At 42.4% G+C, this 27,999-nt stretch overlaps 1 protein-coding gene across 3 annotated transcripts; it reads right to left on the bottom strand.

Moving 5' to 3' along the window:
• Positions 1 to 1,478: 1,478 nt before the first annotated feature.
• Positions 1,479 to 27,985, bottom strand: L2hgdh (L-2-hydroxyglutarate dehydrogenase). Of its 3 annotated transcripts, none has more exons than XM_038337937.1 (10): positions 27,779 to 27,985; positions 23,787 to 23,902; positions 23,055 to 23,206; positions 17,054 to 17,185; positions 16,338 to 16,500; positions 15,061 to 15,095; positions 12,257 to 12,424; positions 11,325 to 11,482; positions 9,535 to 9,666; positions 1,479 to 3,181 (listed from the first exon to the last, which is right to left on the bottom strand). In XM_038337937.1, exons 1-10 carry the CDS (start codon positions 27,916 to 27,918, stop codon positions 2,986 to 2,988), a joined length of 1,392 nt encoding a protein of 463 aa, XP_038193865.1. In that variant the 5' UTR covers positions 27,919 to 27,985; the 3' UTR covers positions 1,479 to 2,985. The 3 variants fall into 3 exon arrangements, with proteins under 3 accessions (XP_038193865.1, XP_038193867.1, XP_038193868.1); XM_038337939.1 differs by having other exon boundaries at positions 16,338 to 16,428; XM_038337940.1 differs by lacking the exon at positions 1,479 to 3,181 and adding an exon at positions 4,959 to 5,560.
• Positions 27,986 to 27,999: the final 14 nt, after the last annotated feature.

Below are 27,999 nucleotides of genomic sequence, written 5' to 3'. Positions count from 1 at the left end.
TGAACTGTGACCCTCCTCCCTCAGCCTCCTGAGCGCTATCACAGGCATGCACCATTAGACCTAGCTTCAGGAGGGGTTTTAAAGGTTTATCTACAGTTACGACCATTTATCTAGTATAGGGTTGTTGTGTGATAGCATTTCTCCTGGGGAGATGCACCACACAGGTCTTCTCACTCCAGACAGGGAACCCACCGCAGACCCAAGTGCAGAGTCTACCAAGTCCAACCTGGTGAACCAATTAGTTTTATTGGGGTCACTTACAGACATATGAGTGAGGAGTTGCTTACAAGCACAGAAGTGACTCAAAGACAGCTCCATCACTGAGTTTTACCCCAGCATGGGTGGCAGCATTGGGAACCTGGAACGCCCTCCACAGCCTGAACACAGCTTGACAGACTGAAGTCTCTTTCAAGTACTCAGCTGGTCTTAACAGTAACTCTTCCAGGCAGCTGGGCTCACCTGAGTCTTTGTTGCAGCTCAGCTTTCTTCAGTCGGAGGTAGACTATTTTTATTGTTTAGGGTAGAGGGTGGAGCTGAGCAAATCTGGTCAGTTTCAGGGACTTCCTTAAGCTATTTTGAGTTGTTTGTTTACCTTCTTGCATAAGCAATTTCCCTGTAGGATGGAATGTTACAATCTTGGAAGAAAGTGTTATATAACAACCATATCCACTTCAGTAAACTTTTTTCTTGGGCTTTTTTTTTTTGAGACAGTATTTCTGTGTAGCCTTGGCTGTCTGGAACTTGCTCTGTAGACCAGGCTAACCTCAAATTCAGAGATCCGTCTGCCTTTGCCTTCCCAGTGCTGGGATTAAAGGGCCCCCACTGCTTGGCAACTTACTTCTTAAAGTATCTTTTAAATTTTATTCATTTATTTGTTTGCTTGTTTATTATGTGCATTGGTGTATTGCCTGGATATGTCTGTGGACCACATGCATGAGTTACAGACAGTTGTGAGCTGTCATGTGGGTGCTGGGTATTGAACCAGGCTCCTCTGGAAGAGAAGTTAGTGCTCTCAACCACTAAGACATCACGCCAGCTCCTCAGTAAATGTTTTAATGTAAAACATGATCATAACAGCAAAGATCATTAAAATATTTTAATACTAATATACATTTTTCTTTTCTTAGAAATACACAAAATTCTTATATATCAGTATTTAACAAAAAATCCTATTGACATAAATATCAAATATTTTACAGAGTAACTGACATATTTCACCAAAATTTTCTCGGTTATTTTGGAGCATAAATGCATACCCAAATGGAATAAGGATGCTTCAATCATGACAGTTATTTTTGTAACTTTAGTCGTTCACAGCTTAGTGCATGTGCACAAGATCTCACAGCTGATGAAGAGGAGAACCATTGCACAGTTCTCTCACCACATCTAAAAGGAAAATATTCTCATCTTATTTACAAAGTAAAATAATCTTCAGGTAATGTTATATATTATATAACATTATATATTATATAATATCCCTTAGAAGTCTTAGAACAGAGAAGCACTCCACGCAGGGCATTTCTTGTAGGAAATCTATTGTTATGAAGAACCATTAGGGTTTGTTGCCTCCATAAATAATTTCTAAATGTTTCAATATGCCTATCCCATGTCTTGCATAACTGCCTCATCTACCTACCTGGGAAGTGCTGCCTCTTGAACTGAAGATCATAATATGTATCCTTTCAGATTAATGGATGAGACCCCTTAATAAATGTAACCACCAAGGGCCAGAGTGGGGAGAAAATAAAAAAGGAAAGGCTTTCCTCTCAACACGCGCAGCCTCCTCAGGCCCCCATCACAGCGTTGGTGAGGAAGATGAAAGATGAACCCTGAGAGAACGCATGTGAGAGAAGGGATGAAGCCTCTCACCTGAGTGCCGGCTCTGATTCCACGGTCAAGTTGCCTGTTTTTCACTTACATTTCTATTTTCCAATGTTCTGAACTGTAAGACACACATGCACACGCACAATACAGTACAGTATGGCACTACACACACACACACACACACACACACACACACACACGAGTACTCAGTATAGCACCTGGTGCCAACTTACATGCTCATGAAGTACATATGAAGAATATAAGGCACTTTCACGGCTTATAAAAGTGAATGCCTCCAAGTTAGATATTAACCAAAAATGGAGAAATGTCCTCGCAAAGTTTATAGGAATTCTGAAAACCCACATAGGTATGAACCATCAGTAATCCTGGCCAACATCCTGGGACCCTCAGTGTGACCAAAGGACAGAAGTGTGGAATAAATAACTGGTTCAAATTACACAGTGCTACACTCAGTGTCAGGATTTAAAATGCTCTTATAAAACACGGTCCTTTTAGGGACTTGCACTTCTCGGTCACAGGGAACTGTAGTGTAGGCCACAAGCACACAGGCAAACTGTTCTGCAGACCAAGTGATGCCACACCAGACATTAGAGACTCACAAAGATACCAAGAGCAAAGGGCTGGGTTTGTTTATGCTACTTAGAAACACAAAATTTCATGTATTCCCTTTTAAAATAATTTAAAAATCAAGCATTTTCAGTTTCCATATAAAAAAAACTCACTAAATAATGTAAGCTTTCCAGACTCTTCAGATTAAAAGAATGTCACACCCTACAATATACTTTGACATATTTTTCCAGGAAAAAAATTAAATATTATAAAGCCAAACGCTGATTATGGAACAGTCCATGTTTTGTGCCCCCTTCCCAAGTCCTTCCTAAATCATGGAGGGTTGGGTAAATCCCTAACAAACTTGAGGCTTCAGAACAGGTACAGATGCACTTTGCTTCTTTGTTCTTAAGAATATGGACCTGAATTTTTAAAAATTATATCTGCTATATCCTGTTAATAAGTCGACGGCTATTATAGCCTAAAAAGTGTAGTTTTAAAATAACCTTCCAAATTTAATTCAAAAACACAATTGGCAGCTCCTTGCTGCTCGTTTAGGGACTATGATGCAAACACAGCTCTCTCCGCTGGTCATAATTTAAATCTTTGCTGCACTTCCTCTGCGATCATCCTGGAGATCGCCAGGGAAGAAGTGGCGGCGGGAGAAGGCGCGTTTCTCACGTGAAGAACACGATCTCCAATCTCCCCAGCTCCTCCATCAAACACGAAGTCGTCTACCAGGTTTCCATTTCTGTCCAAGGCCTGGGCTCGTACTCCAGCTGGGCCTCTGCAGAAGCAAAAAAAAAACCCAAGTGTTAATCATCTGAGCCAAAGAGACGGGGCAGTCTACAAGTTTCCAGAATATGCTTAAGGCGATAAAACCTTTATTCACACAAACGGCGGGCTGCTCACAACTGTCTGCAACTCCTGTTCCAGGGAATCCAAAACCCTCACACAGACACACATGCAGGCAAAACACCAGTGTACATAAGATATAAGTAAATAAATAATTTTAAAAAGACTTTAAAATAAATATCCAAATAATTGTATTACTCATAAATATCTGCTCTTCCCTAATGCAGCAGACCAGTTCGCATTCAATCAGGATAGATTTTTAAATTTAAAATCATAAAGTAAATTTATTCTAGAAATCAATCAGTGGCAATCATAGAAATGAGTATCAGCAGCCCAGACCTTTCAGAAAGCAGGAGAAGTAGGAGCTGGTTCCTTCCAGCTGCATGCTCCATCTAGTCTACTGTTCTTTTGTATTTTGTCTTGATAAAATGTTATTAAAACTTATAAAGAAAAATAACAGAGTCCAATCTGGATTTTTAAACATTTCTTAATAGTTTAACCTCCAATACTCAGAAAACCTTCAATTAATTAAAAAGACATGGCAAGTACAAAAATGAATTAATTCAGCAACATGTTAATGTTATAGTGAGTCAACTCGTCAGGTTCCGCTTTTTGTCTGTCTTGTTTTGTTTGAGACAGATCTTATCATGTAGCCCTAGCCATCATTATGTAGGCCGTGTTGGCCTCAAACTCACAGAGGTCCCCCTGCCTCTGGTCTGTAGTGTTGGGATTACAGCAGTGAGTCACTAGACCTGCCTTTATTTTGTTTGGGGTCTCGTGGAGGCCGGCTACTCTTCATGAATTCCGTGTGCAGCCAAGGATGACCTTGAACCTTTTTAAACTCACTTTTAGATATTTCACTTGTATTTGGGGTAGCTTCATTTTAAGATGAGGTGAAGACACGGACCCCGCTGGCAGATGCCTGGGACAGCTGACTGTTCCCACCCCAAGCTGGCAGGAGAGGGATCCTGACCACAGGCCCCAGGAGACACTTCTTCCTCAAGACCAAGGTTTATCTGCTCGGTCTGCTCAGTGTACATCCTTGACCCCGCCCCTGTGCCCTCATCTCCTCCATCCACTGGGGTCAGTCACGCTCCTCCTCAGCTTTCCGGACACACTGGAGCTTGTTCCCATCCCAGCTCACTATACGGTCATGCACCTGGAGTCATCTACGCCTGCAGATCCTCCTCAACCTCCTTCCCAACCTGGAAGTCCGTGATGTAGTTCTGAAAAGTGCCCAGTGTATGGTTGCCTCCCTGCATGATCTCATTGTCTGGCTTTGGTAAACTGGCAGTTTTCTAGAGAGCCACGTTGACATGGAGCCCATACAGGTATTCCCTGAAATTCTCATTGCCCAGCATCTTCCAGCACCCACTCAAGTCCACAGGCATCTTGGGGACTAACTAGGGATGGTCATGGTGTCAGACAGCAGGAGCACTCTCAACCTTGAACTTGCTGATCCTAGCCTCTACCACCTGAGTGCTGGGACTACAGGCATGTACCATGCCCAGTTTATCCCCAGCCAATATTCTGTTTTATAACATACAAAGTTTTTTTAGACTTATATTTCTGCTGTTTTAAAACATTCAAAATTTACAGATGAAGTTTGAATTAAATGCATTTAGAATCCAAAATCATCTCTTTTGACAGCATTCACTTTCAAAGCAAAGTGAGGGGAAAAAAAAAAATCAAGACACAAGAAGCCAGGCAACCATGAACAGTTTTTATTGATTCTCAGCTCAGATAAGAACCTGAGGCCACAAAGAGCAACAAGGACAACACTGTCCTCTAGAACTTGGCCTGCTGGACAAGGACAAAGGCAATGCTAGCCACCATCAACCAAGCGCTTATCACGTGGGGATCATCTCATCTATCCTTCCAACCGCGCCGAGAGGCTGCTCACATACGTATGTCACCTCAAAGAACATGAAGACATCAAGTACCTCATCCCAGGATTCAGTTATACTGCTCACAGCGCAAAGCAAGACTACAAGAGTGAGAAACTGTATGATAAAGGTGAATGGTAGCCCCTAGAGAACCAAGACTTGGGGTTGGGAGAATTTCCAGGGGAGCATCTGCTACAGCACTTGGAGCCCGAAAAGAATAATAGCACCGACGTGACTGTTTCTGAGCACACAGACGCGTGTCAGCTTGGGTCCCTCCTCGGTACTCTGTGGCTTATCTCCTTGAGTTTCTTAGCAAAGGATGCCGTTGCTGGTTAAAGTGGCTGTGGGTTCTGGTCATCCTGCCCTGTGTCTTCAGAAGACAGTCAGTCATTGGTGTTCGCAGCTCCGTGTAAAGTTACTCTCCTCTGTAAATTAGCATGAAATGCCTAAGCAACCGAACTCTTCGGGCCTCATTTCAGCACCTTAGGAAACTCTCACTGCAGGGCTATGTGCCTTTCCTTTCTGAAGACTTCAGCTTCAGGGAAGTATTACAGCTTGAAACCTTAGTCAAGATAAACGAGCTTAGTATTGCCATTATTCAGTCTGTATCAACCAGACTGGCTTCAGATTTCTACTCTCTTCTAATTTACAGACAGAGGGACAGGGAAGAGAGTGGGGATGGGGATACAGACTGAGTGAGATTCAAGCAGGAGCAAACATGCCTGGGTCCACTTTCATGAATTAGCTTCTCTGTTTATGTCCTTATACTTTAAATTCTCATTCTCACATCCTAATTCCCTAGGCCAGACAGACAAAATTCCTTAATACATTTTGATACCGAGGGAGATTTTTTTTTCTAGATTCCGTTTTTACTAAGAGATCCTCAGTTTTGCCAGGCATGGTGGTGCACGCCTTTACTCCCAAGTCTGGGAGGCAGAAGCAGGTGGATCTCTGTGAATTCAAAGGTCTACTTAGGGTTCCAGGGCAAACAGGGCCTGTCTCAAAATAAATAAATAAATAAATAAATAAACAAATAAATAGATAAAATTAAAAACAATGCGTTAGGTTTGAACTTTCTATTTACATTTATCAAAAGTCCCCTTTCTACTACCTGGGGGGAATTAAAATATAAGTCCCTAATGCTCTATTACCTTGTTTTGTGCTAGGGACACAATACAACTTTTAAATTTCACTGAGCACTTAATATGTGCATATTTTATTGCCTGTAAATCATACATCAACTGAAAACCTAATTCAAAGGGAAGGATGTAAGACAGGGAGAAATGCCACCCCCTGAGCCCAACACAGCCATCGGCACCACAGCTCACTGCAACTGCGCTTGCCTGCACCGGCTCTGCACAAGGAGTTAACAGTTGGCCCTACTTCTCTGCTGGACTAGTGGTTCCTGTAATTCTGGGAGAAGAGGGGCCATTGCTCTCAGCTGTGAGTCCACTAGTGCGCCCACAAGGTTCCGAAACCAAGTTCACAGTCAGATCTGATTAAAGTCAGTGAGTCACAAAACAAAACAGAAAACATGAATCCGGGGGAAGGGGAATGGAAAAAAGACGAAGAAGGCCGAGGAAGAAAGTCATCAGAACGCATTCTACGTATGTATGAAATTGTAAAAGAATGAACTAAATAAGAAAGGCAAAGAAGACAGGTAACCCAAGCTTCTCGCTTACTAAAATCGCCCCTCCTGTTCTAGGGCAGCATCAGTACCAGCTCCTCTTGCAAATGGGTTTTCAACTTCTTCTGCTTTGGGGGATATAAATACCCCTGCTTTCCCTCAATATTGGCTATGTATATTTCAAAGATCTTTCTTTTATTTTCTCTTTGAATTTTGTAGTGTGGGGGTTACCTAATTCTTTAGACTAGTGGTTCTCAACCAAGGAAATTCTGCCCCCTAGAGGATACTGGCAACATATGGAGCCATTTTGGAGTGTTACAAATGCCAGGAGGGGGGTGCTATTAAATATCCTGCAACGAGCTAGACAGGTCTCACAGTAAAGAATTATCTAGTGCAAAATGTCAACAGCACCAAGGTTATATAGAAGTGTCTTGCACTGCAATTTATGATGACATAATATAGTTTTCATTCTGAAACTTTCCTTTTGAATTCCTTAGTAATACATCTAACAGAATGGTACATTGGGAAAGGGGAATCACTGCATATATGACTTCCTCTTTTTACATTCTTATGGTGCCGGCAAACTAAAGCAGCACTGACATGTATGTGCCGCATTTATCAGAAAGCATCTTAAGGAGCTTAGAGCTAAGATTAAGAGCCTTGGTGACAGATCCCTTAACGATACATTTGTACACCTTATGCTATAGCTAACATAATAACTTCATATTCCAGTCTAATGTGTAATAGCAAATTATTGCCCACAATGCCTTGCTAAGCACTAAGAATCAAGATGAATATCCTTCGGTAGCTATGGGCACCATTTGAGAGTAACACAACCTAGCAAGTGTGGCTCCTACTAGCTTGTTCTTTTGCAGTGCTGGGGACCCAACTCGGCTCCTCATGAATGTATACTCTGTCAATTTGACTATCTGACACTGCTTATATGCTTACGACACACTACTGATAGGACATTTATGGTTGGTATACACTGGGTTGAAGGATAAATAAGATAAGGCAGGACCAAGGCTTCAAGCTGTGAAAATTACTACTGATCTTATTATTAATTAACATTTCAGGCATATGAATCAGTAGAGAAATGGCAGAGGTCCGTGAGGTGTTCATAGATCCTGATCTTCCCTCCCTAGAGGTAGTCAGTCTCCTGAATCACGTACTTATCAGTTCTAAGATTCCTTTTTATTTTCACAGTGATCCATAAATAATATGTAACACTGCGCTTGTTTTTCAACTCATGCAAATGATATCAAATACATCTTCCTTGCGTTTAGTAAATTCCCGAGTTTAATAGCTAGAGGAATCAGAACCAAACATGAGGAAGAACACATAGGATGGCTAAATGCATTCAGCATCTCTGTCTGCGGGGGAACTAACCTGTGACTGAGCTGACTGCCCCACATGCACCCATGCATGGCTTTGCCCCAGCTTCTATAAAAGGGTGGTAACTGAATATGGGCAGTGAAGTCACGGCCGCAGTTTTGATAGAGAATCCCAGATGCCCACCCGACCCCAGAGTATTAGCGACAGTGATAGAAAACTGATTAAGCCGGCACATTTTCAGAACTAAGACATTAGAAGTCTGCAGCAGCAAACAACATAAAAGGCGCTGTGTGTAAGTGAGCGCAAGAAAAATAAGGCCTCGATATGTTTATCCCGTCCGTTCCAGAAGTAGAAGGAGAGATAAGAAAGAAAATACGAGCTGGGTTTTTAATAGTTCTTCTAAAGAGTCAAGAAGAACGGTCTCAGAATGATACATTAGAGATGGATTTCCAACAAGAAGGTCTCCCCGCCCCCAAGGGGAACAGCTGACCTGACTGTTACTCTTTCCAGATACACAGCGGAGCTCGCTGACACATTACACCAGGCTAGTTTCAACAGCTGCTCAGAGTAGACATTTGGCGCTCTGGAGCGTCATGAAGGGGTACAGCATGGTACAGCATGAGCACCTCAAAGCACACGGCTGGCTAGACCGAACAACTGGCATGGCGCTAAAAATATCACCACAGAGGAAAAACACACAGGCTTGGATAATATTCAGGATAATCTACACATCAAGTCCAGAAACTCTTTAGTTCTAAGAAAAAAAAAAATGGAAAAAAAAAGAGAAAAATTTTCCTGATAGCCTGCAGCAAGGACTTAGATGGATTGTTACCACACCACTTCCCACTTCCGTCCTACAGGCAGAGCTGGACCTAACACAAACAGTGGAGGGGCCGGAGAGATCACTCCATAGCTAAGAGCTCTTAACCTGAGTTTGATTCCCAGCACCCACTATGGGCAACTCTAGCCCCATGGGCTCCAAGACCTCTGGTCTCTGGCACCTGCGCTCGTGCACATGCCCCCCACACACAATGAAAATAAAACAATCTTTAAGTAGAGAAGAACACCAAGAAGTATGTGTCTTCTTGTCTGAGGGTTTTTAAGAGTCAATTGAGGTGGCACACATCTTTAATACCAGGATTCAGGAGGCAAAGGAGGTGGATCTCTGTGAGTTCGAGGCTAGCCTGGTCTACAAAGAGTTCCAAGACAGCCAGAGCTACATAGAGAGACCCTGTCTCAAAACAACAACAACAACAGCAACAACAAGAGGGGTAGATAATTACAAAGATCCAGCTCTAAGGGCTGTGATGCAGTAACGCAAAAGGGATTCACCTCTCTTGGGGAAGGAGAGCAAAGGCTCAGAGGCTGTGCTGCCTGAAGAGCCAGCACCAGCCAGACCCACCTCCCAAGTTTACCATCCTCACCCCATTTCCTTACCGAAGCACATCGCTGGTGGTGATCTCAGGGATGAACTTCTGAAGGTGCTTCACTGTCTCACTGAGAAAACAGGCTTTATACATTTCATTTGCTCCATACGAGAAATTTTGAAGCACCATTTTAAGGAAACCACTGAGAATGAAGGAAAAAAAGAACTCGATGAGACAGAGGAATTCTTTATTACTATAAAATATCTTTACAGTTATTTTTGGTGGCATCATATATAAATCTATAAAACATCAGAAAAATTACACAATAAAGAAACTTTGGTCAAAATATGGTGAGGAAATCACTCATACTCAAAATTTATAAAAAAAAATATGGTTTCAAACTGATAGCCTATGAAGTTTGCTAACATTAAGGCTTTTTAATGTTTTTCAACACACTAACAAGGATCTTTAGTACACGGCATTAAAGCAGTGAGACACCTCTCCTAGTGTAGTCAGGTACAGCAGCCTAGCAGTGGTCCTCCAGTGAGATTCTGTACACATCCTGAAAAGTTAACCTAACCCTTCTGTTACAGGCACTGCTGAGGGCAACACCTATATATCGTACAGAATGCTTTCCAGCAGTTTCACATAAAATCTCCTGAAGGGAAACATTACTCAAGAGACCAAACTGAGGTTTGGTAACGTGTTTGCCATATAAACATGAGGACCTGAGTCCGGGTGCTCAACACCTATGTGAAGAACAGCCTTGGCAGTGCATACCTTTAGTCCCAGCCCCGGGGAAGGGGAGAGGGGAGAACGCTGGGGCTTGCTGGCCAGCTAACCTAACTGAGTAAGTGAGCTTCCGGGTGAATGTCTCAAAAAGATGAGACAGACAGTGATTGAGGAAGGCACCTGACATCAAACTATGCCCTCCACACACATGTGCATGCATGCACACAGGAAACTATGCCCTCCACACACATGTGCATGCATGCACACAGGAAACTATGCCCTCCACACACATGTGCATGCATGCACACAGGAAACTATGCCCTCCACACACATGTGCATGCATGTACACAGGAAAAACCAAACAGCTTACTTAATAAGGCTATATTTTAGGACAGCAAAGAATCTGTGTCATATGTCATCAGTCTATACAATGGCACCCTTAGATTTATACACACACACACACACACACCCTATCTCATCAGTAATTTCTTTTTTTTTTTTTTTTTTTTTTTTTTTTTTTTTTTTTTTTTTGTTTTTCGAGACAGGGTTTCTCTGTAGTTTTTTTTTAGAGCCTGTCCTGGAACTAGCTCTTGTAGACCAGGCTGGCCTCGAACTGCCTGCCTCTGCCTCCCGAGTGCTGGGATTAAAGGCGTGCGCCACCACCGCCCGGCTTCTCATCAGTAATTTATCTAATAGTTTACAAAACAATGGTGAAAAGCTTGAAATGATCTTCTCAAAGTAAGTTCTTACTAGTTTCAGATCTCGTAACAACATTTAAGATGGACTACCAGATATATGAATGGCTTTTGGCCTTACTTTCTTTTCGGCTAAGACATTAGCACCCTGGTTCATCACAATCTTTGTGACGTAGTTAAACATTATTCTGGGAGCTAGGTGAAGAGTCCAGTGGAGAAGAACCTGTTTGGTATATATGCAAGGCTCTAGTTTTGACCTTAGCATCAAAACAAAATAATCAAATGTATGCTTATTACATAAAGATCTTAATTTGGATTAATAAAAAAAATTAATGCAGCAATCACATATGAGGGCTTATTCTATCAGAATATCAAAAACTTCTCACATTAAAAAAATTAAGCACTTAAATCATCTTGAAGGTAACTCTGGTACCTCTTGAGAATTATTTCCATAACATCTCTGGCACTGAAGTCAAAGGGTCTGTAACCTTCCCGCTTAAAGGCGAGCACTGCATTCGGCCCGAGCCACACAGTGCCGTCCAACTTTGGTGTAAAGTGAACTCCAAGGAAAGGGAAGCGGCTATCCGGGACCTGCAGATTCAACACAGCAGCCAACTATTAGCCTCTTTCACATCTCACTTCATAGCAGATACAAAAATCTGACTGGGAAGACACGGTAGTTCCTTCTAGATATTTGTATGCACTGTGAGTTGTATTCAGGCAGGCTTTTCGATTAACATGCTTTCTGGTTTAAAATGCTACTGTGCTAATATATGTTGTTCTGCTTATTCATCTTTCTGGGTAAAGGGAAAAAAGGTTGAATGGTTCTACTTCATATTATTGCCTCTTTCTCCTATGAGAGAAGTCTGTGCCCCGCAGGTAAAACAGGACTGCCAGAAAAAAAAAAAAAATTACATATTCACAGCACAGGCCTTGGCGAAGTGAGAGGAAGCAGATGAATTTAGTTTTTGGCAAAGTACCAATTCCAACCAGTTCAACCTAACATACTTTTGGGGACTTGTTCATCAACAGGGCAAATGCAGGCAGAAGAGTGAGCTTTCTATTTAAATACCCCTGACTTTTGCCCCTGGAGCTAGAGCGGACTCCTATACAAAGTGCACAGCTACAGGTTGGGTATCTCCTGGTTTGCTTGCAGTACTCCCATGGTGTACTCAAGCTCACACAGACACGCAACGCCACGAGAGCAGAGATGGCTTTAGGGATGCCACCACCAGAGACAGGTGAAAGGACCACATACACCGTCTCCCAAACCCTCTCTTCAAATGCAGGTAAAAGCTTTCCTTTCCTTTCCTTTCTGCCCACAGCCAGCTTGGTAAGTAAGAAGACAGAAGCATCATTACCCACCGGATAAATATTCCCGTTTACAAGGTAGCCCTTTTCTGGCTTTAAGAGCAGGTAATCTCCCCGGAAAGGGACAATTTGAGGATCGGGATTGCAGCCACTCAACTCTGAAATACGGTCTGAGTGAAGTCCTGCACATGTCACAACATAGCGACAGTGAACCTCCTCTCCCTGGTACAAAATAAAGGAGCATGGTTAATTTCTAAATATGAGAAAGAAAATGTGGCATAGTTGTCTATGTGAGAGCTTATCTAAAAAAACAAAAAAACAAAACAAAACAAAAAACAAACAAAATCCCTTCAACTGAATGGAGAATTAACAGAAGTTGAGATATGGGGTGGGAGGCAAAGAAAGGTTGGGTTTAATTAACAAACTATATGCATGTATGGAAACAGCACACTGAATTCCATTTCATAGTTGATTATGCTAATTAAGATACTGGGGGGGGGTGAGGATAGTCTTGCTATATAGCCCTGGCCAACCTGGAACTGGAGGAAGGACCTGAAGAGACACCTTTTTCAAACACACACACACACACACACACATATAATCATCAGTAGGTAATGAGAAAAGTGCCTGACACCATGGATCATCAAAGAACTGCAAGTCAAGACTCTTGGCCCAGGCATGGTGGCACATACCTTCAATTCTGGCACTGAGAAGGCAGAGGCAGGAGGATCTGGTCCACACAACAAGCTCTAGGATAGACAGTACTACAAAGAGAGACCCCTGCCTCAAAACACAAAAACCAAACCAAACTACAACCAACCCTTGGAATATCCTCTCACACGTCGTAGGAAATACATCATTTGTCTGTATGTCACTAATTATTTCTTTATCCTCAGTATCATGGCCCTCCAAAATTCCTAAGATCAAGTTCTATCCTCAGAGAGATGTGATTAAGGTCGAATGAGGGCAGAAGGATGTAAGTCTGATCCAGGACTGGTATCTTTTCAAGGAGATACACCTGAGATCAGACATGGGAGGATGAGCTGCTTGTAACCAGGAAGAGCTGGGGATACAGCTCAGTAGAGGGGTGTTCACCAGCACCTTAGAAGCCCTGGACACTGCTTCCAGTTACCTAGGTTCAACCTCGAGTATTCAAATGCAGTAACACATGAAATTAGGAAGAAAGACCACACCTGACAGCACCTTGGAATTGGCCTTCTAGGTCCCAAAGTATCGGAAAATAACTCTGTTGTCTAAGACACCCAGTTGTGGCGTTTCCTCCCGGCAGCCTCTCTTATTCTTCTGATACCTAACACAGGGATCCGCAACCTCAGCACTCGTGCCTTTGGAAGGATACTTCTTTGTGCTGTGAGGCCAGTTTATCAGCATCCCTGACCTCCATCACTACACGCCAGTGGCCAACCCTTCCCTCCAGTGTTGACAACCAAAAAAGTCCCCAGACACTGCCACTGTCCCCCAGGAAAAATAATTTCCAGTTGAGACTGCCAATCTAATGTAAGTCGTTTAACAATGATCATCCTTGTATCTCATTACTGAAGGATCCGAAAGTAGAAATATAATGAATCTCTCCCAAAGACAATGGTTTGGTTTTTTGTTTGTTTGGTTGATTTTTTTGAGATAGGATTTCTCTATGTAACTGACCTGGAATTGTTCTGTTGATCAAGCTGGCCTGGAACCCACAGAGATCCATCTGCCTCTGCCTCCTGAGTACTAGGATTAAAAGCGTGCACCACCACTGCCTGGCAAGACAATGTTTTTTTTTGTCTCCAAAATCTGTTTTGGAGAGTTAGCACACTTCACTCATGTAAGGAATGGTTACATCTTTTAGATGAAAACACAATTTTGCCACTGTCTTTACTGGCTGGTTAAGTACAGTTTTAACAGGCATGCGGCTCCACATCTGTTGGACATAGTGAGGGATGCTATACAACTGCCATGTCCACTTCAGCAACTGGTTTCTCGAACCGTACAGAAAGTCCGTGGCCCGCCAGCTTCCTTCTAATCTAGATACTCCCACAACTGTTAAAGTTGAACTCTATATAGATCTTCTGACACTTAGCAGTGGCTCTGCTCCCCTAGCTGACACTCGAGGGTGCAGGGAATCGATGTTCTATGGTTCTTGCTTCTGACTATGGAGAATGAAGGGAAGTTGTCAAATGATTGCTCTGCACCTATGCACTCTTCCCAAAGTCTCTGAGTTAGTAGTCGGGAAGTGAGCGGAGAGCAATCGGCAGAGTGGTAGAGTATCTATCATTGAGGGGCTGGAGAGATGGCCCAGGACTCAGTTGAATTGGCTGCTCTTGCAGAAGACCTAGGTTCAGTTCCCAGTCCCCACATGGTGACTAACAATTTTCTGTAACTCCAGCTCCAGGGGTCCAATACCCTCTTATGGTCTCAGAGGGCATCAGGAACACACACAGTGCACAGACACACATGCAGGTAAAACACTCATACATACACAATATTTTTTTTAATGCCCAAAAGATGTGAAAGAGGGCAGACTAACTGGCAAGAGGAAGCTGAATAACAGAGCAGGGAATATGATCCAAATATCTCATATATGTGCATAAAACACAATAATGAAGCCTGTTATTATATGTAATTAATATATGCTAATAAGAACATTTTAAAAAATCTAAACAGTGGCTGGCTCCCATGGTACCACAATCGAGGTTCTGTTCTGACTCTCTCACGTATACACATACATACAGATGCACACACGTATCTGTACACGCTTGAACATGTACACACACAGAAACAAATACACAAAAACATAGCAATCACTCAATACAACTTTACAAGTAAATGAAAGTGGAGAGCAGCTCAAGAGTCTTTACCTTAGTATTCTTGACAGCGATTGGATAGTTCATCCCTGGCAGGAATGAGAAGAGTCAGTGAAACTTTGTGCAAAAGAAAGTTGTCACTATTTGAAATTCTATACCCATAATAAATTTAAATGACTGTCTTAGTTGTACTTTAATTTTAATTCGGAAGCTCTTTACCAAGAAAAATAATTCATAATTGACAAAACATAAAACTCTGGCATGATTTAGGACAGTTTCTTTTAATTCATTTAACTAACACACATTCTCAAGCTTAGCCTAGCATAGACCCCTCATTTCACCGAGCACAACCATGCTCTGCATGTAAGCAGTACCATCACAAATAAACTGGCTTTAACCCACAGAACTAAAGCGTGAGAAATTAAACACAAGGCAGCCTGTGTCCACGTGTTGGCAACCTGATTCCCTGCACTGGTTGTTCAGAGAAGCAAGGGCTTTTACAGCACAAAAAGTTCCAATAATGAGCTGACCGTTTATCAAGTTTGTTCCCACTTATTGATGAGCTATTAACAACCTATAAAGCATATGTACAGAAAAAAAATACTACAATCTACCTATATTGTGAATTTGACTTATTCTGCTACCCACTTATAACAATTTTATTTAAAATATTTGTCATCATCTTAGAGTGTAGAAGGACACTGGGCAAGGGAATTCATAAAACCCAGATCTCCTTTAAACCCTGCTAAGGAAGAACCTGATTCTCTTCAAATTTCCTTGCATCATACAGAATGTTTTCAAGCCTGTCATTTAACCAAAAAGCTAACTACTCATTTCAAAGCAAAATAAAGCAGGCTGTAACTGCAGTCTAAGGGAACAGGAGGTGAGACTCGGAAGGGCTGAGTCTTTTGATGATATTGGTCTGCTGTTGGGAATCTGGGTGTGTCCAAAGAGAGCCCACTTCTTACTATTGCTATGCCATATCCCCCAAGAGTCTGAATCAAGGTCTAAACGGCACTAAAGTCTGTATTTACTGTAAGCACTGCTAAGAGGTACCGACTCTAACCGTCAGGGAACTGTATGGAGGCCACCTGTCCACAACAGCCGAGGCTGTTAGACTTACTCAGAGCCTAGTTCTATCAGCACACAGACACCTAGGGACTGCGGGTCTGCTCTGTCCACTCACACCCATGTCCGTTCCATACTCACCTCTGACTCTGAGCCCTACTCTAGCCTGGTTCCTCGGAGTCTCCAACAAACACCAACCAGACAAAAAACAAACACAGCTCTTTTTTATCAATACAAATATAGAGAAGATGGGGATAGCTTACCATCCTTACTTCTGGAAGGGCTTTCATTAACGATTTCAATATCCTTTACTTCAAAATCTTTCAAGATAGAGCCACCAGCATCTTGGAAATCCTGGGCAAATGACAAAGCTACCTGCTGATAGTTCACAATACCAGTATATGGACAATCAATAGCCATTAGACCCTAGGACAAAAGTATTAAAAGGTCAAATAATACAGTCAAGAATCAGTAAAATTCGTTCAAAGTTTTTTTTTCTTTTTTTCTTCTTCTTTTTTTTTTTTTTTCTTTGTTTTGTTTTTCCCCGAGACAGGGTTTCTCTGTGTAACTGCTTTTGTTGTCCAACTGGTCTTGAACTCACAGAGATCCACCTGCCTCTGCCACCTTAGTGCTTGGATTAAAGGCATGCACCACAACCACCTGGCTGCAGTTTTATTTTTGCTTGAAATTTTATACCTTTTTAAAAATACCTGGTTTGTTTTGATGCGGACACAGAGCAACTGGACTCTATGTGACTGAGAGGATAAACCAAGGCACCGTGGAAAACTTTTTGGCAATATTTTCCAAAGCTGGACATAAACATATAAACTGCAACCTAACAATATCTCTCTGATGTGGATACAATAGCAGTATTAACGCTTCTTACCAAAACACATATTCCAGAATGTTTACTCATGGCAGTATTATGTGGAATAGCTTATGGGAACCATCACGTGCACTAGGCTGGTGAGTCACTCACCCTGCAATATGGTTCCTTCTTTTTTATCTCCTCTTGTTGGATCAGTCTCAAGCCTTGGACTCCATTCTGCAGACCTCTCTCATACAGGGCCCGAAGTCTGGGGATTTCTTCTTGCTCAACAGCTACTATTAGCTTCAGAAAATGACAAAATGCATGAATGGTTAAAATATCATCAGTTATGAAATATATATAAAGTCAATGTAAAAATCACAAATTATCACCTGTATCAAACAAGGTTGATATAAAGTATTTTTCTTTCATAAACTTATTTCTCTTTTTGTTTATTATTTTATTTCTTTACTTTGTCAAGAAAAATTCTTAAGAAAATAGCATTAAACTAATGTCCCTGGATGTGAAATGCAGCCTCAATTTCCATTTCTTGATGAGAGTTGCAGTATGATCCCAGTCATATACAACTCTTATTGTTATTACTCCATCTCAGCAGTAAAAGAAGCACATGTTCATGCTTTCTTTTGTTGCTTTCTAAGATTCATTTTATGTGTATGGGTGTTTTGCCTCCATGTGTGTGCAGTGTCCACAGAAGGCAGAGAGGGTCCTGGATCCCTTGGAGCTGGAGTGATAGGTGGTTCTCAGACACCATGTAGGTCCTGGGAATTGAACCTGGGTCCTCTGCAAGAGCAGCCAGTGCTCTTAGCTGCTGAGCCATGTCTCTAGCCCCCTTTACATCTTTCAAAGTAAATACCCTTCTTATTTCTACGAGTAAATGTGAAATGCTATCTTGTAAAAAGACAGTCAGTCACCGGTATAACGGGCACCACTCTCAACAAGTTAGTCTTTTGTTGTCTTGAAATAAATTATATTTTTTTTACTAATGCAAAGAGAATTGCATTTAATCAACTTTCTTCAGAACTCTTCTCCTATATATTTTTTTTATTTTTTTATTTTTTTTTTGGTTTTTCGAGACAGGGTTTCTCTGCAGCTTTTTTTAGAGCCTGTCCTGGAGCTAGCGCTTGTAGACCAGGCTGGTCTCGAACTCACAGAGATCCGCCTGCCTCTGCCTCCCGAGTGCTGGGATTAAAGGCGTGCGCCACCACCGCCCGGCTTCTCCTATATATTTTTGGGAAAGGTATTTGAAATTGAGTTTCTTCTTATTTCACTGCAAGGCAAAACACAGACACACATTCACGGGTATATTAGCATGCATAAGTCGCTACCTCATACCAAAGAGCCAACAGAATTCCCTGAGGTGATGCTTTTGGCCAAGGTACAAAGGCTACTTAACTCAATAAATGATTAACTTTTTAATCAAAAATTAGTCAAAGGATACAATCAAGAAAGCGAAAAGATAAATCACAGAATAGAGTATTTGTAAATCATAAAGGTTTGCTGTCTTGACCTCTTACAACCCAGCCTACTTCCTTTTTTTCACTTAACATTCTGCCAAGGCATTTTCTCACATTACTAAAATAAAATAAAATAAATGTAATGCATCCTATTTTTTTTTTTTCAGAGCTGAGGGCCGAACCCAGGGCCTTGCACTTGCTAGGCAAGAGCTCTAACATTGAGCTGAATCCCCAACCCTGCATCTTTTCTTTCTAATGTAATGCATCTTTAATGACAATAATGAGCTTTCAGACTTACAAATGTGGAGAGAGGACACCACGATCAACCTTATGGAAATAAGCCTCACAACTTATTAAGGGTGGTATGAACAACTAACCATGCCACAGAAAGCACACCATTCAGATGCTGAAACTGTTAGGAAGACACTTCTGAAAACGACTCGCAACAACAGCAACAACAACAGCAACAACAAACCTGAACTGAACCATGGCAAGAAAAGTGAATAAAAACTTCCAAAAAAGGCCAGGCCACCCGTGTTGGCACACACCATTAATCCCAGCACTTGGGAAACAGAGGCAGGAGGATCTCTATGAGTTCAAGGCCAGCCTGGTCTACCGTTGAGTTCCAGGAAAGCCAAGGCTACATAGATAGACCCTGTCTGGAAAAAACCAACCAACCAACCAACAACCAACCAACCAACGAACAAACAAAAAACTAAAAGCAAAAACAACTTCCCTTAATGGAAGGCCAGGCAGCAAAGACTTAACTCATGAAGGTTACCACATGTTTAAGAAAGAATCAAATCCAATAAACGCTTTCAAAAAAAGAAAGAAAAAGAAACATTTGTAAAACTACTATCATGAGGTCAGTATACTCCCATACACCACTGAGCTATGCCCTCAGCCCTCAATTGTAAATACAGATGTAACAATCTTAGGCAAAACAATAAAACTAAATATAGCAACATATAAAAAGGGCTATATGCCATAGCCAAGTAGTGTGTATCACAGGAAGACGATGTTAGGATTCAGGCATTATGCTGGCCCCCATCACCTGGCAGGATGCATCCAGGGTCTTAGGGCTGATGCAGCACTACACAGTTTGTACATAGGTGCAAAGGTCCCTTTAAGAGACAAGCTCTGCCCACTTCCCCCTCTGCTGTTTCTCTGAGGCAGGTCACTGCCTCTCTGTCCCTCTCTCCTTCCCTCCCCCTCTCCTTCCCTCTCTCCCCTTCCCTTTCTCTTTCTTTCTCTACCTTCCCAATAAACTTCCTTCCCATGTAACCCCTGTCTGATGGCAAGTTTGTCCCCCGTCATGGGATCCATGGTCCCATCTCACACCCCATATCATAACAGACAAGATCAACTTAGTAGCCAAAAGTTAGCTACTATATGATACACTATATAGTAATGAAGGAGGAAATAAGAGAATCTCAAAAGATATTTTGGCTGAAAAAAGCACAGGCCACCAAGCTCAACCACCTGAGTTTGATCCCTGGAACCTGAAAGGTGGAACAACAGGATGCTTCCCACAGGTTTCTGCTAACTTTTATATGCCCACTATGGTACAGAAGCCAAAGCATGTGGCAACTCTCTCTCACACATATACATACATACTAAATAAATGTAAAAGATAAACAAATATAAGACATCCAAACTGAAAAAGAAAATTAATCTACTCATAGATAACAGGATCCTACAGGTAGAAGAGCCTAAGAAACATGCACACCAAAACCTGAAACAAATGACATTAAGAAAACAATTCTCTCATAAAAGCATCAATACAAATAAAATATCGAAGAAAAATTAACAAGAGGTGGCAAGACTTACACACTGAAAACTATAAAACAAGCCAGATGGTGGTGGTACCTGCCTTTAATCCCAGCTCTCAGGAGGCAGAGATAAATGGATCTCTGAGGTCAAGGTCAGCACGGTCTACTACTTGAGTTTCAGGACAGCCAGGGCTACACAGAGAAACCCTGACAAGAAAGAGAAAGAGAGAGGGAGAGGGAGAGGGAGAGGGAGAGGGAGAAGGAGAGGGAGGGAGGGAGAGGGAGGGAGGGAGAGGGAGAGGGAGAGAGAGAGAGAGAGGGAGGGAGGGAGGGAGGGAGGGAGGGAGGGAGAGAGAGAACTCTAAAACAGCTAAAAGAAGTTAAAGATCTAAGCAAATGAAAGAAACCCATACTCGCAGAATGAAAGAGTCAGTTAATATTGTCAAAATGGCAATATCTGGGGCTGGAAAGACAGCTCAGCAGTTTAGAGCACTCACTGCTCTTGCAGAAGATCATGGGGGCTCCCAGCATTCATATCAGTCAGCTCATATCTGCTCTAACTCCAGCTCCAGGAAATCCAACGCCCTTGTCTTGTCTCCATGGATACACTTATACACACAGACATTAAAAAAAAAAAAAGCCAGGAGGTGGTGGTGCATCCCAGCACTTGGGAGGCAGAGGCAGGTGGATCTCTGTGAGTTTGAGGCCAGCCTGGTCTACCGAGTGAGTACCAGGACAGGCTCCAAAGTTACATAGAGAAATCCTGTCTCAAAAAAAACAAACAAAAAACCAAAACATTAAAGATAGTAATGCTGTCTAAATTGACCTACATATTAACACAATTTCTATCAAAATCCCAGCTACCCTTTGGAAGAGATTAACAAATTTCCCTAAAACTTCATTTGGAAATTCAAGGATCCCCAACTAGCCAAAGCAATCTTAAAAAATAAGTACTAAAGTTAGAGGACTTACATCCTGTATATAGGGATAGACATACATACTAGTGGGTAATATGAGAATCTGTATTTATGTTCAAATTATAGAAGGGTGTCAAAACAATTCCTATAGAAAGAAGATACTCTCCAACAAATGATGGTGAGACACATAGCCACCTACAAACAAAAGAACAAAGTTGAACCTAACACACACCAGATAATATAATTGATTCCAACGTAAGCAGTGAAAGATACAAAAACATGAATAACTATTGACCTATAATACTTAATACCTGTATAACTTAAAGACTAAGACTTCGTATCAGAATATTAAATAATCTGTAAACAAGTGCAGTAAATGAGGACAATGACGTCAAAATGTAAACAATGTATAAGCATCTTGATCAGAGGTAGGAATATAAAATGCAATATGATAAATAGATCCTAAAATTGTATCAATATTCAAAATGTCTTAAACAGAGGTAGAAACATGCACACACAATCTGACAAAATAACTTTGCATAGGTATACAAATATTGTAAACAGAAATAACAAGAACTTGTATCAATATATAAGAAACTATACCAATGTAAATTGTCCATAAATAATAACTCATAAGTATTTACTCTATTACTCACTATTATTATTAGTGTGAGTAAGTTCACACTAAACTGTTTTCCCATTCAATTTTCCCTTTTTTTTTTAAGGAGATCTCTGGGCCTACATAATTTCCACCCCAACCCTCTACCCTATACAAGTAATAATCAACCCCTAAATGGTGTCCCCAACACTGAGGACAAACTTAGGTCACACCCTAACCTGGTCCAATCTCTTAAAGGTCATTGGCTGACAGAGGTTCCCCATCAAAAATGCAACTAAAACATCTGGAAAAGAGTTTGACAGTTCCTCATTAAAGATGGAGTTCCTACCAGAAATTCTATTTCTAGAAATATTCCACTGAGAAATGAGAATGGGTTTCCATAAAAGTTATACATAAATATCTATAACTGTATTATTCATAACAAAAAAGCAGAAACAACTCAAATGCATATCACTAATAAGCACCCAAACAAAACAATGGAGTCAGCATAAAAAAGAATGAAGTACTAATTAATGCTATAACATGGATAACCTCTGAAAGCATTATGGTAAGTGTATATCTTTTTAAATGTCACAGAATATCACATAGTCTATGTGACATAATTCTGTTTATAAGATATGTATAAACTGGGGGCTGGAGAGATGGTTCAGTGGTTAAGAGCACTGCCTGCTCTTCCAAAGGTCCTGAGTTCAATTCCCAGCAACCACATGGTGGCTCACAACCATCTGTAATGAGGTCTGGTGCCCTCTTTTGGCCTGCAGGCATACACACAGACAGAATATTGTAAACTAAATAAATAAATAAATAAATAAAAGATATGATAAACTGGGTAGTAGTTGCACACACCTTTAATCCCACCACTCCGGAGGCAGTGGCAGGTGGGTCTCTGTGAGTTCAAGGTCAAGCCTGGTTTACCAGGACAGCCAAGGCTACTTGCAAAAGCCCTGTAAAAAACAAACAAACAAAATACGTAGTGCTGAGCAGTGGTAGTGCGTGACTTTAATCCCAGCACTCAGGAGGCAGAGGTAGAGGCAGGTGGATCTCTAGCCTGGTCTACAGAGCGAGTTTCAGGATAGCCTGGGCAGGTACATGAAAACCCTGTCTTGAAAAAACAAAACAAAAAAAAACCAAAAAAAAAAGATACATAGTATAAAGCAAGCAACTGTATAGAGACAGAAAACAAAGTAGTTGTTAGGCACTCAGGAGATGTAGGAATAGAGACCTGGCATATGGTTTAGTTTAAGAGTAATAAAAATATTCTAAAATTAGTATTGATAGTGGCACGACTCTGCAAATACACTAAAAACTAAACTGCATACAAACTTTTCAACATTAAACCCAAGGAAACACTAGTTACAAACAAGCCACGGCCCGAGTGAAATGCTGTACCTTGCCACATTGCCTGTAGGGAATTCCCTTGAGCTTACAGTACTCATAGATGAGGGCTGCACCTTCTACACACAGTTTAGCTTTCAGGGATTCAGGTTTGTAGTAAATTCCACTATGTATGACCCCACTGTTCCGTCCAGTCTGGTGAAGAGCTATAAAACAAGAGAGACAGGGTCAAGAAAAATAAATGACTCACACAAAACCTAAGAAGTAAACAATTCTACATGTTGATAGCAGAGGCGACATCATTTAAAAATGCCTAGATTTGTTCTGTTTGTTGGCAACTTTCTATAGCAGCTATCCCTAGCATCATTGCTAAACCATTTCTGCCCATTTCTGATTTCAACTTAAGTTTTGTTTAAACACCACTTTAAAGGACCCCCAAAACTCTGTACGTGCTCCCAGGCCTTCTTGTCTTTCTGGAGCAAAGTGGAGTTGTTAGTGTCAATAGGGACACTCCTAAAAGCCGATGGAGAATGGGCACAAACTTGGGAGGACTATGCTGCTCCCCGGGTACCAGTGTACTCAACCTCCAGCAGCACATGTAGAGTGTGCCCTGTGTGATCTTTAGTCTCCCCACCCCCTCTCTTCTTCCTACCGCTTCACAACTCCTCAAACCAACTGCTACCATGCAAGACTTTCGAGAGAATCCAAAACAAGACACAAACATTTTCATTACCAATTCTGCCTGAAAAAATGAGCAGGTTCCCAGCAAGCTGATGGGATACAGACCTAAATCTTTCTCCTTTTCCACAACACCAATTGAAAGTCCGGGGTGTTTCAGGATGAGTGTTCTGGCAGAGGCAAGCCCCACAATTCCGCCACCGACAATGACTATATCAAATGAGCTTAAGAGAAAGCAAGATTTAAGAATTTATGTTTACAGACCTCACCAAACTTCACTTGCATTATTTTCATTAGTGAGAAATTAAAGTACAAATTTATAATAACATATATGTTATTTATATATTATATAACAACTATCACATTACATATCATATGTTGCTTATATTATGTATAATGTATGATATACCATGTATATAAGAAATAATAAGATTTTATATATATACGTATTATCACATTGTATGATAAAATCAGTGTTAAGGGTTCATTTACATAAGATTCTCAAAATGACAAAGTTTTCTGATGGAGAATAGAGTAACAGCCAGGAGTTAGGAAGAATGGAGAGATAGGATGTGAATAGAGAGGGGGAGAGAACAAATCTTGTGGTAATGGAGCATCTTAGTTACTTATTTATCGACAATGAACCGTTTGTTATGCGGTCAGAACACACACACACACTGTATGTACATACTGTTATGAACACCACAGCTGCCATGACTCCAAAGCATGGCAAGACTAGACCAGGCCCTGCTGCTCACTGCCATGGCAGCAACAGCATCATCTGTGAGAAAACTTGAAAGCCATCTAACGAAGAAGATAATTTGGGAATGTTCTCTATACACCAGAGAAATGTCCACTTAATCAAATATAAAACACACAAAAAAGAATAGCCCTGATATTCTGAATCAGATAGAATCTCAGAAAAAGAAGAATCCAGGAGTTGAACTTGATTTCCTATTTAAATGTTGTCTCACAGGTTGAGACATGTACATCCAGTCTTCACAGGATGAGTCCTCTAGTCCCTCAAGTTCTCTAATGGCCCACTTTAGGTGATGCTGATTCCACTCAGAGCCCACCTGATGGAGTCAATGTTCTTCACCTCTCTCAAGACAACCTCTTCTAAGGGCCCATTTCACAGGTGTTCACACGCATGTCGTTTGCACCACCCTTAGAGTGAGATGCAACTGAGAGTGGCTCTTAATTTGGGGCTCGTCACCACAGACAAGCTTCCCACAAGCATCTAAGGAGGTGAGTGGCCGCTGGCGGGGAGGGGGGTGGGTTCAGATCCTTAGCGGTGCTGGAGATGCTAGGATTCTCCTTTAGGCTTGTCTTTTCTGTCAGCGGGCTCATGGGTCTGGGAAGCTGCAAGCTGCATTCTCCTTTTGACCCGAAGTTAGTTCAGCTCCTCGACCAGGCTTTTTGCTCTTTGCCCTCCCAGACAGAATCAGATGTTGAGGTTCTGCTGGGACTAGAGTTTTCTGTCCATTACACCTTCCTCAGCTTAGCTCCAACCATGATGGCTCATTTATCATTTATCATGAGCTCCTGGGGAGCAGGGAGGGAGGGTAGGAGAACTGTGGGTCTAAGTGGAACAAGGGGCGATGAGGATAGGGGCCCACTACATGAGAAAAATAATGGGTGCCCCATGGGAGGATAGGCTGTGGACAAGGTTCTTCTCTCCAGAGATGTAACAAGCTGCCAGACCTTAGCACAACCGACGCCATGTTGGAAGTACCATTCTGACCTTAGAATCCAGCTTGTGGGCCTCAAAACCTGCCAATCCAGGAATGAAGACCTAGTCCATCCAAGACCTAGTCCACAATTCCAGCATCCAGGAAAGTTCCTAAATGCACCAACCTTGCTTTTTGGCTTCTGTAGTTTCACTTTCGTTAACTGTCCCTGCTAATCAAAGGGTGTCAACCAGGATGTGTTTTGGGGCATACAAGTCAAAGAGCAGAGAGGTTCGGGGCTGCATGACTTGGGCAGGTTCCCTGTGCAGCCACTGGCTACGGCAATATAGACTTTCTACTCAGCGTTAAGAGTGTCCATGTGTGTTCTCTGGTGGAGTTACCTCACAATAGTATTGCCAGTGTTTCTTCATCATTTGTCTCTAAGGCAGGATCCATTTCCTTGGGGAAGAGTCATTCTGCACCCGATGCTAGGTAAAAAGAGCCTTCTTGGGAGTTCATGATATCCAGGGCCAAACAGCCCTGCACTGTAAAATGTAGTTACCTTTTCTTTATTTGCAGAGTTGAAGCCATACCCCTCCATAAGGTGAAGTACAGACATCTGGCCACTAGCAGAAGATGAGTTCAGCTTTTGAAGACTGATCAGTCACAGCCAGCTCACCTTGTAGCCTGACCACACTCTAGGGTATCATTGGCATTCTTGTAATAGACGCTGATCTGGCTGATCCCTTGCTGTCCACACTTGACAGGCATTCACTTCTTATTGGTGACACTGTTGCCCATCACTGAGGCCAGCACTTGAAAGATACTGTCATTCACTTTGCTCCCAGGGCAGGCAGTGTAGCTCAATGCCTGACTGAACTGTGGAGAGCCATTAGGGTTTCATCTAGCCTCAGGAGGAGCTGCCTGACTGCTGGGCTCTGCCATCTTGGTGGGCACCTGTGCCCAGGTCCACAATGAAATATTTTGATGCCCAAATTGAGGGGCTTATACAAAGTCTGATTAAACTTCATAGAGCAACACACAGAACACAAAGTGCATGTAAAACTGATGAAAGCTGACCATGTGTGCATTGTATCAATATTAATTTTCTGTCTTTGCTGTTGTACTATACTAACACTGGGAAGAACGGTGGGAAAGGGGGAAGGCGACATAAAACCATTCTGTGATTTTCGCAACTTCCTATGGATCTACAACTGCTCCAAAATAAAAAGTATAAAATTTGGGGTGGGGGGAGAGGCTAGGGAAATGGTTAATTGGCAAAAGGCTTGCTGTGCACACATGAAGACCCAAGCACCTTTATGTAAAAGCTTGGCTCCACCTGTAACTTTGGGGTAGGTAGGGTAGGGAGGCATGCAGATCCCTGGAGCTACTGGCCCGCCAATCTCCATTGGAGATCCTGTCTCAAAAGGTGGAGCAGGTGGGGTGACACATACCTTTAATTCCAGCACTTGGAAGGCAGGGGCAAGCTGGTCTCTGAGAGTTGGAGGCCAGCCTGATCTAAATTGGGAGCTACAGGACAGCCAGGGCTACCTAGGGAAACCTTGCTTCGACACCATTTAACAGCTTCTATGGTCCTTCGACTAAAATTTTTTCTTTGTTGTTTTTTCGAGACAGGGTTTCTCTGTAGCTTTGGAGGCGGTCCTGGAACTAGCTCTTGTAGACCAGGCTGGTCTCGAACTCACAGAGATCCGCCTGCCTCTGCCTCCCGAGTGCTGGGATTAAAGGCGTGGGCCACCGCCGCCCGGCCCTTCGACTAAAATTTAATGTGTGGCTTAAACAAAAGCACTGCTGTGACACTGACCCTCTCCAGTGTCTTTCCACACTTTTGTCGTCCACTAAAAATCACATTCAGCCGGCTGGCTCACCTTCCTGTTTCAAAAAACCCGAAAGCCTTCCCCCTTAAAGCTTTCGCATAGAACACTGCATTTGCCGGCTTTCCTAGACAGCTCACGGTAGGCAACTGCGTTGCTTCTCGGTTACAAGTCTAATGTGTGCAAGGAACTGACCTACTGAAGCCTAGTTCTGGATCATCCATGCAACACAGGGAATGTTAGCTAGCTAAGAATCAACGTACTTATTTACAGTGTACTAGGTTCCCTAATTCTCAAAATACCATCTAGGGGCCAGACTAGGTTCATATTTACCATTCAGCCCTTAAAGTGTTCAAGAAACGGAGAGGAGGGTTGTGTTCAGAGACAAATTCGCTCCTGACCCTCCAATCAACACTGCCTCCCCCCAGCCACACACACACATGCTGCGGATGAACCCCGCAGGTTCAGCAGCTCCTGGAATCTAAGGCCGGACCACAAAAATCAGGACTTCATCCCCAGGGACAGAGACGTCGAGTCGGATCCAATTCGAGACATCTCAGAGAAGAGCAGCAAATGCAGGCCACCGCCACTCACTTACCTAGTGCTGGAGCTGCGGCCACCCCCACACAGCAGCCCCGGCCCCCCAGGCGTCCGCTCGCTTGCCGGGAGGAAACCCCCAGCAAAGCGACGTCGGGCCAGACCGCAGGTAGTGCCTAAGTAACGCAGGGTCGGCCACATCGCCGATGCCACCTTCCCTTCCTCAAACCCAGAAGCTGCAGCCTGAACGACTCTACGGGTGTGAAGCTCCCCGCTCTCCAG

The sequence above is a fragment of the Arvicola amphibius genome, chromosome 7, assembly GCF_903992535.2.
Source record: "Arvicola amphibius chromosome 7, mArvAmp1.2, whole genome shotgun sequence".
Taxonomy (NCBI): domain Eukaryota; kingdom Metazoa; phylum Chordata; class Mammalia; order Rodentia; family Cricetidae; genus Arvicola; species Arvicola amphibius.
Note: the sequence above shows the minus strand (reverse complement) of the source record. Positions and strands in the feature narration are given on the sequence as shown.

Bases quoted from the DNA above. Each gene is read 5' to 3' on its own strand.
- L2hgdh (XM_038337937.1), bottom strand. From the start codon at position 27,918: ATGTGGCCGACCCTGCGTTACTTAGGCACTACCTGCGGTCTGGCCCGA. The intron at 16,501-17,053 runs GTGAGTGACTCA...CTTTTGTCCTAG, and splicing joins AGAAGGAACCATATTGCAGG to GGTCTAATGGCTATTGATTG. The intron at 12,425-15,060 runs GTAAAGACTCTT...ATTTTGTACCAG, and splicing joins TCGCTGTCAAGAATACTAAG to GGAGAGGAGGTTCACTGTCG.